This window comes from Sceloporus occidentalis, unplaced genomic scaffold (assembly GCF_023333645.1).
Source record: "Sceloporus occidentalis isolate IW3139 unplaced genomic scaffold, rSceOcc1.0.p SCAF_8, whole genome shotgun sequence".
In the NCBI taxonomy this organism is placed as follows: domain Eukaryota; kingdom Metazoa; phylum Chordata; class Lepidosauria; order Squamata; family Phrynosomatidae; genus Sceloporus; species Sceloporus occidentalis.
This window is the reverse complement of record NW_028316988.1, coordinates 2,105,800-2,117,419: the sequence shown is the minus strand read 5'-3', so window position 1 is coordinate 2,117,419 and position 11,620 is coordinate 2,105,800. Positions and strand designations below refer to the sequence as shown.

The 11,620-nt window shown below is 45.8% G+C and overlaps 1 protein-coding gene across 1 annotated transcript; it reads right to left on the bottom strand.

Annotated features, from left to right (window-relative positions):
* Nucleotides 1–7,110: 7,110 nt before the first annotated feature.
* Nucleotides 7,111–10,676, bottom strand: LOC149307650 (somatostatin-2-like). Its single transcript, XM_089534167.1, has 2 exons — nucleotides 10,512–10,676; nucleotides 7,111–7,805 (listed from the first exon to the last, which is right to left on the bottom strand). The coding sequence occupies exons 1-2, from the start codon at nucleotides 10,611–10,613 to the stop codon at nucleotides 7,593–7,595; spliced, it is 315 nt and encodes a 104-aa protein (XP_089390293.1). The 5' UTR covers nucleotides 10,614–10,676; the 3' UTR covers nucleotides 7,111–7,592.
* Between the last annotated feature and the right edge of the window lie 944 nt (nucleotides 10,677–11,620).

The following is an 11,620-nucleotide window of genomic DNA, read 5'->3' as shown; positions in this document are numbered from 1 at the left end:
TGGGTAAATATACTGAGAAATCCAGGCTTCTATTCTGCAGTCAGGAGGAAAAAAGGACAGCGGAGGAGGGAGAGAAAAGAAGAATTTTACATTTACGTTCCGTACTGGGACTTTGTGAATGGTCCATGCATTTAAATAAACATGAATTTATGAGTAAACACCGGCATAAAATGTTTGATCCATGCAGCATACCTGACCTATCCATTGGTCCTTCTGGGTATCCATAGGACTACTCTCCAGTACCACATTTCAAATGAGTTGATTCTCTTCCCCTCAGTTTCCTTCACTGTCCAGCTTTTACATGTCCATGTATAGAAATGGGAAATACTACAACATGGATGATTGTGTTGTTGTTGTTGTTGTTGTTGTGTGCCTTCGAGTCATTTCCGACTTATGAAGACCCGAAGTCATGGAGTGAAAATGTCCCCATGAAAATGCTCCCAAACACCAAGAGGATGTTTGGGAGCATTTGGAGTAAAAGACATTTGATTTCTTATTTTGGGAATGGGTGTGTTGTTGGAGTGAGTCTCTCCAAATTCTCCCGGGGGGCAAATGTGCCCCCTACCCTTCCACAGTTGCCCAGTCCTGGTTTAAAGTGTAGATCCACTGCCCCACAGACCTGGAAGCTAAGAGTCCGTCTGAACAGCAGCAAGAAATACCCATGGACACTTGTTATGTGCAGAGCGAAAGAGAGAAGGTTTCATTTTGAACACAGCGGAAGAGAAGGGAAAGGGCCAGAGAGGAGGGTCAAATCAAAAAGATTGCCTGACATCGACACGACAGAAACGCAGAATGAGCCATCCCAGCGCAGCGAAGGTGTGCGAACTGGGGGCGGCGAGGGTGGAGGAAAGCAGCAAAACAAGAAAATATAACTACTTTGAGCAAGAGGGAGGGCGAGCAAAAGCTTTTAAGTGAGAAGAGGGCAGCCAGCGCTGTGCCGCGTCTCTTAATGGGGTCTCCGGTGATGGAGGTTTCGGCCTGCGGAAGCCAGCGGCATCCATGCAGTAGGACTGGAGGGCAGAGGGCTCGGGCAGACGCTGTGCGCCATCCTCCTACTTGGTGTGATCATGGACGGGTTCAGTGATGTGGTGGTAAATTTCAATGTGTCAGTGCTCATAGCCACGTCCATGCAAGGAGAGCCCCCCCAAAACACAGCCGGCTGTCTTGATCCAGATCAATAAATTTATAGAATCATATAATCCTTGAGACAGGAAAGACCCTAAGGGACATTAGCCCTATTCTGCCATGCAAGAACACTCAAAGAACAGTCAGAGCACTCCGAAGAGAGGGCCATCCATCCTCTGCTTAAAAATCTCCAAAGAAGGAGACTCTACCACTTTTTGAAGCAACATATTCCACTGTCAAACAGCTCTTACCATCAGGAAGTTCTTCCTAAGGATTAAGTGGAATCTCTTTTCCTGCAGCTTGAATCCGTTGCTCCATTTTCCTGTTCTCTGCAGCAGCAGAAAACAAGGTTGCTCCATCCTCAAAATGCATCCCTTCATATATTTCAACAGGGCTATCCTATCACTTCTTAACCTTCTGTTCGCCAGGCTAAACATATCCAGCTCCCTAAGATGCTCCTCATAGGGCTTGGTGGTTTGCAGACCTTCCTCCATTTTGGTTACCCTCCTCTGGACATGTTTTAGCTTGTCCAAATCCCGCTTGAACTGTGGCATCCAGAACTGGACGCACGATTCTAAATATTTGCATTACCACTGTTAGCCAGTAGCTCCAGGTTGGCAACATAGTTATAGGACTGATACCACTTTAATGGCCATGGTTGCATGCTGTACAGTCCTGGAATTGATAGTTTGGGAAGGTGATTGAGTTCTTCGGCTGAGAATTCTGCCAAAGCTACAAATCCCAGGGTGCCATAACATGGAGCTGTGGCATTTAAACTGGGATCAATGTCCTTTAATTCTGCCATGTGAAAGAGACCCCACATGTCCTACAGAGCAGTTGAAATACTGTACCAGCGTCCTCCATAAAGCACTTGATCTTCCCGTCTTGCTTGACAGGCTAAGGAGATCTGGAAAGATTGAAGAAGCAACGTATGAATTATCTGGTCTCTGTTTTCATTGCCTCTTCCATTTGCGAAATGGGGGCCTGGCATGTGAGTGGCATCCCACTAATGGGACCGGATGGGTTCTCATGGAAAAACCTTAATGGCTTCTGAAAGGCCCGAGAACTATTGTTTTCTCCTGTCCGCTGTATCCACACTCCGCTGCACTCGCACCTCAAAACACCTTCCAGAGGGAATAATTGCAATTTCACACCTTCAGGACAGAAGGGTTTGGGGGCAAGTGCGTTGGTGGGTGCGTGGGCAGAGGAATGAAATGTCACCAGCCGGAAAGAGGTACGTCTGAGAGCCATCTAATCAATGGAGATGCCATCTTGCAATGCAGCATGGACCTCAAAGCCGATGGGTGCTTGCTTTCGATTAGTGTGGTGCCTAGTGGTTTGTGTGTTGGACCATGACTCTGGAGGACAGGGTTCACTTCTCAGCTTGGTCGTGAAACCCACTGGATGACCTTTGGCAAGTCACACTCTCCCAGCCTCAGGGGAAAGCATTGACAAAGCTCCTCTGAACAAATCTTTCCAAGAAAACCCCATGATAGGCCTTAGGATCATCATAAATCAAAAAGGGACAATACGGTAACAACAACAACTGCAGTACAGAGGAATCTTCTATGTCAGTAGAGCAGAGAATCTACTCTGGGTTTTACTCCAGACTTTAACTTGTAGTGTCATGGTTTGAATACTGGACTCTGGAAGACTAGGATCTGAATACTTGCTCAGCAGGGATTTGAACCCTGGCCACCGAGAGTCACTGGTCTGATGCTCAAACCACTACACCACGCCGGCTCCCATTTCTAAATATTCCACTGAAATGTTATATGACTGCATTTCTAGCAATCTGGGGACCAAAATCCTCATTTATGGGGAGCAATGCCCTCATTTCGTCTCCCCCCCCCCAATTTCTATATTCCTGAGTTTCCCCATTTTTGCAAGATCTGTTCTTTTTCTCCATACACACACCTCTGCAAAAATGAAATTAGGTTTCAGAGTGACCAAGTGAAAAGCCATCTCGGACCATCTGTGTCCCATTTGCTGCAAAAGGACTTTTCATCCATTCTCATTAGCAGACCCTCCAGGAGGCGGGCGGAAGGGGCGAGACCTGGCCTCTGCCCAGTGCCCTGCATGCTGGGCTAAGGAGTGCCATATGGAGAGCCCTAATCTATGTTAACAGGCATCAGAGGGGCTAAATTGAAAGAATAATGGCTTGTCCCTGGGCATGGCAGCCAGGATGAAGCAAACTTCAACACCGATTTATCAGAGGCAATTTGAAACCATTACGACACTGTTAAGTGGAGCCTGGCAGAGGAGTGGGAGAGATTAATCTGACGTCAACAAGAGCAATGGGCTACCCTTTTTATTTCTTCCCCTTTTGATGATCTCCTTTCCGCTCATCTCTGATTGCAAATGGAAGACATCCTCCACTTCCGTTCTCCTCTCTTGTTTATGCCAAAGCAGGAGCGAGGGAGTCCAGGGACAACTCCCATGAGGCACAGCCAACAGAGAAGGATGATGGGAGGACTGGTCAACAGCTGGAGGGCCTCACATTCCCCATCATTGCCCATGTCAAGAGTGGGGATCATGATGTTCACCAGAAATCATTGGACTCCCACTCTAGACGTTGCTGGAATCCCATCTCAACTCCAGATACTGGTGGACTCCAATTCCATCTGTAGAAGTTGCTGGACTTCAACTCCAGATGTTGCTGGAATCCCACCTCAACTCCAAATGTCGGTGGACTCTAATTGCATTGGTTGATGGACTCCAGATGTTGCTCATCTCCAAGTGCTGGTGGACCCCAATTGCAGAGGTTGGTGGATTCCAACTCCAGATGTTGCCCGATTCTAACTTCAGAGGTATCTTGAGTGTTGTAGTCCCACAACTTTTGGAGAAGCTGCAGGATTCTTACCTGAAGGCTAAATCAGAAATGAGAATCATGTGCCTTGCAGATGTTCTAGGTCTACAACATGCATCAACCTTCAGAAGTACAGCCATTGGTGAGGAATGGTGAGAGCCATTGTCTAGGAACATCTGGAAGGCTGCATGATTCCCACATCAGGTTAAATCCAAAATTAACCCTAGATAGAGCTGACGCATTGAAATAAATGACACTTAGATTTGTTGTTCTGCTAGTGTGCTTTCAAGCCTTTTCCATAGGGAACCTATCATGGGGTCTTCTTGAAAAGATTTTGCCTTTGCCTTCCTCTGCGGTTTAGAGAATGTGACTTGCCCCAGGTCAGCCTGTCGGTTTCCATGACTGAACAAGGATTCAAACCCTGGTTTCCAGGAGTCCTTAATCCAAACCACTATACTACACTGGATCTCTGGGAATAAAGTTAATTGTTAGCAATGTAGCCCATTAATTTCAATGGGTCCACTCTACCTAAATCTGACACTGGGTTTAGCCAAGCGTGTGTGCAGTGGTTCAAGTGTTGGACTAGGACTTTGGAAGACTAGAACCTAGGTGAGGGTGACCATAACTCAGACAACTTGAAGGGATATAACAACTAAAATCATGCATGTAGATATGTGCGTGTTTGCTACAACAGATCAACACAGTTCCTCTGGCAATTGTCTGTAATCTTTTGCATCATCGATTTTGGTATCCACGAGGGATCCTGGAACCAAACCCCAGCGGATACCCAGGACCCACTGTATTTGATACCAAAGTAGGGGATGTCTAGGACTACCCCCAGTTTTGGAACAGATCTTATTATGAAAATGCTATAATTCTGCTAAGAGTTAAGATCTCTGTGTGTGTGTGTTTGGATGGAGATTTCCTTCAGTTCACATTGTTTCAGTCCCTATTGAATATGACTAGGAAAAAATATTAAGTGGGTGCCCTTCCACCTTCCTTCCGTCCTGCTGGGTTCATCACCCGCAGACGCTGGCATATGAGTCACAGGCTTCCCCTTCGATCCCTCCCCTGTAATTACATTGTGCTCCATGGGGATTCTGCATGGCCACTCCGTCCTCCCCATGCTTCACCTCGGGAAGTGAAGACTGAGAGATGATATGATGAGAGCCATCTCTGCGTATCTGGAGGTTTCTCATATGACAAGTGGAGCAAGCTTGTTTCCAGCAGCTCCAGAGGAGCAGACCTTACCCATTGGGTTCAAATGACAAGAAAGGAGATTCTAGGAAGAACTTGGAATCATAGACTCCTAGAGTTGCAAGGAGCCATTGCAGGAATCCACAGCTAAAGCACTCCTGAAAGACGTCCATTCAACCTCTGTTTAAAAACCTCCAAAGAAGGAGGTTTCACTATCGAACAGCTCTTAACAGTCAAGAACTTCTTTTTAATGTTTAGGTCAGTGGTTCTCAACCTTCCTAATGCCGCAACCCTTTAATACAATTCCTCTTGTTGTGGTGACCCACAACCATAAATTATGTCCTAAGACCATCGGAAATATGTGTTTTCCAATGGTCTTTGGCGACCCCTGTGAACGAGCCGTTCGACACCCAAAGGGGACGCAACCCATAAGTTGGGAACCGCTGGTTTAGTTGGAAACTCTTGTAATTTGAATCCACTGGGTCTTGTTCTATTCTCTGGTGCTTGTTCCATCTTCTACATTACATTTTTTTTTTGCAGTTGTTGTGTGCATTCATGTTGTTTCTAAGTTATGGAGACTCCCAAGTTAACCCTATCATGGGGTTTTCTGCAGCGGAGAATGTGCGACTCAGGAATCGATCTCCAAAGTTCTAGTGTGGCTCTGGAGATTTGAACCCTGGTCTCCCAGAGTCCTATTCCAACATTAAAACCACTATATCATGCTGGGTTTATGGGAGACCAGGGTTCAGATCCCCACTCAGGCCTAGAAACTCCATTGGTGACATTGGTCAAGCCACATTCTCTCCTCCGCAGAGGAAGGCTATGGCAACCCGCCACCAGACAAACCTTGCCAAGAAAACCCTATGATAGGTTGCCCTTCGGGGTGTCATAAATTGGAAAAGACCTGAAGGTATACATGCACACTGCAATGATGATAGCAAAGAGGAGAGGCTGCATTTTGAGCATTGACCATAATATTTTCCCTCTTCGTCTCCAGCCTACAACCCACTTGCTGGCTTCCAAATGCCGCCAGCTTTGTTACAAAGCAGAGAAAACAGCCTGGTGTGCTTTGAAATCTACCTAATTTGGGCGCCTGCCTTGAATGTACCCTGAAGCAAACAGCTACTGTGCGCTTGCTTCTTGCCCCTTAGCATCCTTCTTAAGCTGTATATCTGCAAACAAGCAGGCGACCCTTTCATAGTTTAACCCATACAGTTTTCTAGCAATTTATCTTTCAGTCAGACCAGATTGATGGTGAAAAGACCCTGCGGTCCCACATGCCATGGGGTCGGTGGGTGGATAAGAGAAAAGCTGGATGCAGCAGGGCTTCTATCTTGCTTGGCATCATCCCATCAGAGCTGGCTGCAACCGGAGCGACATTCACGCTGCGCAGGACCGTCGCTTGCGCCTCATGCTCCCACTTCTTCGAGCCAAAAGAGCAACCTCTTCCCTCCCTCTCATGCGCTCTCCCACCTCTGCTTTTCCAAAAGGCCACATTTCTCTTTCAGTGCTTGGCTTGTGGGCTGGCAGCCTGATGTTTTGTTGCCTCGCTGACCAGCAAAGATGCTGGATGTGTGATTATTTTGTCTCCCTCAAGGCAACCAGGAATTTTGATCTCACTCGGGGTGAGAAATTTAAGTCAAACATGATAAAGAAAGGGGGACATTAAAAATAGGAGGTAAATATTTGGAAGGCATAGTTGGTATATGATAAGAATTAAAGAGAAGTGTCTAGCAAATAGTATAGTAAATCCATCGCATGGAACTACTGTAGAAACATGTAGAAGCATATATATAATATAGGGATCAAGTTCCAGGAAATGGGGGACACTGTGCTGTGTTATTCGTATTAGTTTAGTGTTGTTCTTCATTGTTTCTATGTATTTGAGATTATTTTATGTTCATTTCTTTGTGTGTATAATTTATAGTCTGCATTGTATGTGTTTTTTATAAGTAAAGAATCAAGGGAAGAAGCCGGGATCAGAGGCGCCACGAGGCCATGCTTTATTTGCAAACGCAACCACTATAATGCCAAAGTTTGCATCACTGGACAGTGGAAGAAGAACAAAAGAAACAGAGGCGTAAAACCACAAATGGGCAGATGCTATTTTACAATGTCAGCCAGGGACATTGGGTGGGAGGACAGTTTGTTGTATTCAAGCCAGGAAGATTGGAAGAGAGTCGCCAACATATCAGACAGTCCTTTCCAGCCGTACCTTTAACGGCCATTTTGATTTGCAACCCTGAGCCATTAAGAAAAGGAAGAAATCAGCAAGCCTTGCCGGCCTCTTTCTGGAGCTCAGACCTCTGTTAAAGGGACAGGAGTGGACTTGGACGATGGGCTTTGTTTTACTTTATATTCTGGATAGTTGACAGCCCAAGAATACTGTAGGAGACAAGTTGTGGGGATGGGAAGGTGAGAGACGGACTCCGATCCAGAGTCGGAGAAATTGGGTGAGATGTTAGCAAGCGGTGAAAGTCTTCCAGAAGAAATTTTTGCAGGGGGCTTTGCGGTCTCGCTGGGTGAACTGGGATAACCGGCCCAGGGCCGAGGGCTCCTCGTCCAGCTTGTTCTCCAGCAGATCCTCCGAGTCGGAGAAAGCGGCCACCTCTGCGCCGTCTAAGAGATCGGCCAGCATTTTCAGGATCAGGACTTTGCGGGCTTTGGTTTGCTCCTACAGGAGGGAAGAAAGGATCAGGGGAAAGAGAGAGAAAGAGAGAGGTTGGCACAGATGTGTGAAAAGGGAGATTGAAAAGAAAGAGCATGGAGTTAAATCTTTGCTGGCAAGCGTAAGTGCAGCGCTAGACGTTGACAGAGAGAATAGAAATTCATGGAAGAGACAAGATCATGAAGCAGAAGGTCATCTAAACAGACCTCCTACACAATGCACAAAATTTCAGCCCACATGAGGAACCTGCGAAGCTAAACAGAATAAGGTTAGAATTTGGATGGGAGACCACTAGGTGCCATAGGCTGCATTTCAGAGGAAGGCAATGGCAAACCACCTTTGGAAATATCTTGCCTTGGAAGTTTCTATGACATTCAGGGAGTCACCATAAGTCAACAAGCAACTTGAAGGCCTAGGCAACACACACACACACACACACACATACTCCCAGAGTTTTTTGTGGGTTTTTGGGGCGATGTGGCCATGTTCTAGAAGAGTTTATTCCTGACATTTCGCCTGCATCTGTGGCTGGCATCTTCAGAGAATAAACTCTTCTAGAGCATGGCCACATCGCCCCAAAAACCCACCAAAAACTATGGGTGCCGGCTGTGAAAAACCTTCAACTTCACACTCCCAGAGTGCTAGTCCAACACTCAAGCCAGTACTCTGACTTGCTTAAAGGTGCTTTTCAAATACCTTAACGTTTTTGGACATATATTTAAACTCCAGGCTAAAATGCAGAGTGGCTTCATCACTCTAATGCTTCTCCTTCTCCTTCTGTTCTTTGGTGCAACAAGTTTGGCCATTGCTATGTGCTTTCTTCCACGATGGAAGTGATGCATCTCTATACAAGTCAAGAATATAGAAAAGAGGGTTGTGGAATAGATTTTTGTGGGGGTTTTGGGCTTCAGTCTTCATAGTTTAGGTTCTGGAGCTTCCGTTGCCCTCATGTCATCTGTGAGCTTCTATGGCAAACAAGTAGCCCTGGCCAACCATCCACAATCCACCTTAAGAGCCAGTTTCCAGACTGGGGGAGAGAGGTCTTTCAAGAAGTATTCCTCAGCCCCTTCCACTCCATGGAGAATCTAGTCTAACTGCATGCGCAGCCGGCTTCCAAAATTAAAGCTCCAGAAAGTGGTTTTCCTAACAGTCAAAGGCTCAGCCTAGCTGGTCCTCGGAGTTTCTATCCTGATCAAGATTTCACACCCAAAGGGTCCCTTGGAGGAAAACCAGCTCTGAAACAAAAAGACAGATCCTCCCTCCCTGGATACAGAGCTAGAACAGAGCAAATCCACTCTCAAAGAAAGGAGTCTGAAAATATCTTCCTTTCCAAAACCCTCACCTCTTGCTTTTCCTTCTGTTGTCTCGCTCCATCCTTTCCTGTTTTCCTCCCCAATACTTTTGCCTTTCTTCTCTCTGAGGCTGCAAGCAATTCCCCGCTTACCTGGAAATGGTGCACTCCACTTTTTGCAAAGGGACTTACTCCTTGGATGCACCTCTTTTGTTCTCTGAATTGCTCCTCATTTCTGCAGCATATTTTCAGTTCAATATACGCTCTGCAGTAAATAAACCTAACCTTCCTTCCTTCCTTCTCTTCTAGTTTTCTTTCCCTCCCTCCCTCCCTCCCTCGGTCCATTCCTTCCATCCATCCCTTGCTAGTTCATTACTTTCCTTCCTTCCTCCTTCCTCCTGCTACACCTTCTCTCTCTTTCCCTCCATTCTTCCATCCATTCTTTCCATTCATCCCTTGCCTCTTCTCCTTCCTTCCTTCCTTCCTTCCTTCCTTCCTTCCTTCCTTCCTTCCTTCCTTCTTTTCTTGCTAGTTCATCTTTTCTCCCTCCCTCCCTTCTTCCATCCATTCCTTCCTTCCTTCCATCCCTTGCTAGTATACCCACCTTCCTTCCTTCCTTCCTTCCTTCCTTCCTTCCTTCCTTCCTTCCTTCCTTCCATCCCTTGCTAGTACACCCACCTTCCTTCCTTCCTTCCTTCCTTCCTTCCTTCCTTCCTTCCTTCCTTCCTTCCATCCCTTGCTAGTACACCCACCTTCCTTCCTTCCTTCCTTCCTTCCTTCCTTCCTTCCTTCCTTCCTTCCTTCCTTCCTTCTCTTGCTAGTTCAACTTCTCTCCCTCCCTTCTTCCATCCATCCATTCATTCCTTCAATCCATCTCTTACTAGTACACCTTCCTTCCTTCCTTCCATCCATCCATCCGTTCCTTCCATCTATCCCTTGCTAGTTCACTTTCTTTTTGTCCTTCCTTCTGTTTTGTTCATCTCTCTTTAACTCTCTCCTCTCACCTACTTTCCTCTCTCCTTTCCTCATTCTTTCTTCAGGCCCTCCCCATCAATTCCTTCTCAAACTGACCTTTCCCTTTCCCGGTCCTTTAAATCCCATCTATTGAATATTATTTTGTGTGTGTGTGTGTGTGCAAAAACACCAAAAACCCAACCTTTTATTCTGCACAGAACTCCTTCCAGCTAGCAGCTTCAAATGCATTCTTTAAAAAAGCCAGAATGTTTAAATGTCCCATTTCTTCCAAAGGAAAACCCCTTTCAATAGCCATTAGAAAAGGGATTTCAGGATGACAAATGGCTCAGCGACCCCGATACAACGGCACCAATTGCACATTGAGGCCCTGCCTGCAAAGGTCAGAGGGTCACACAATAAGAAAGAATCCGAAATCTCCAAACCGTGCCAGTCTTTCGGGGACTTACCCGGCTGCTTTGTGCCGACAGCTTGTCTTCCCTTGGCAAGGCGGATGCCCGCACTGTCCAAACCAGGAGCAGCACTGCTATGAGGCGTCCCATCAGCTGCATGGCGGGTCCAACTTATAGGATGCTTATAGAGAAGGCTGAGAGGAAGAGCAGCGTCTCGCTCTTCTGTCCTGTTTTCAAAGGGGGCTTGAAGCATCGCCTTTTTATAATGCAGGCTTCCCCCCAATGTGACGCAGGCGGTGAAACTGTGTCTGACAGGCCAATGGTTTTCCAAGGGAGGGTCGGCATCAAAGTCTGACTGCAGGGCGAGGGAACTGGCACCATCCAAAAAGCCATACATCTGCCAAAGCAGTGGCAAAGGCTGGGGAATATGATCGCTTTTCAAAATGCATTCTTGTTTATTGTTTTTCCAGGGGAAACCTGGATGTCAAGAAGCTAATCGATAAGGACTGGAGCAGGATGTACAGATATTTGAGAGGTGTTCTCAAAATCCACCAAGATTAAGGATATCGGATGGAGAAAATGTTTGGTTAGTGTTATAAAGAGAGACATGACATTTATGCTGCATGCTTTGTGCTTATCCGAACTTTAGAATGGGAAGCAAAGTTTGATCCAAACAGTCAATTCAGATTCAAAGAAAGTAAGACAGAGGCTCTTAATAATAAATAGAAAGAAGAAAAATTAAGAGGGATATAATGTTTATTACAGACTATGGAAACAAGGAAAGGAAGCTGAGCAACTACAAAGCTGATCTAGAATCACCGTCAATGTCAGTCAATCAATCAATCAATCATCAATCAATCAGCTGTCATGCTCTGTTTCATTTCACGATTTTTACTCTGGGGTTATATATCCTAGATGTATTTTAACTGTAGTTTTATGTGTTTCTGATTGTATTTTGTATTTTAACATGTTGTATCCCTACAATCGGACATGACTTGACAACCTTGTCAAATACCTTTACCTTTACGTTTATCTCACCTCAAGCCTGGAGGAGAGGGAAATAAATAAATAAATAAATAAATAAATAAATAAATAAATAATAGCCAACATAGTGGTTTGAATGTTGGACTCTGGAGACCAGGGTTCGGTTCCCAGTTTGGCCGTGA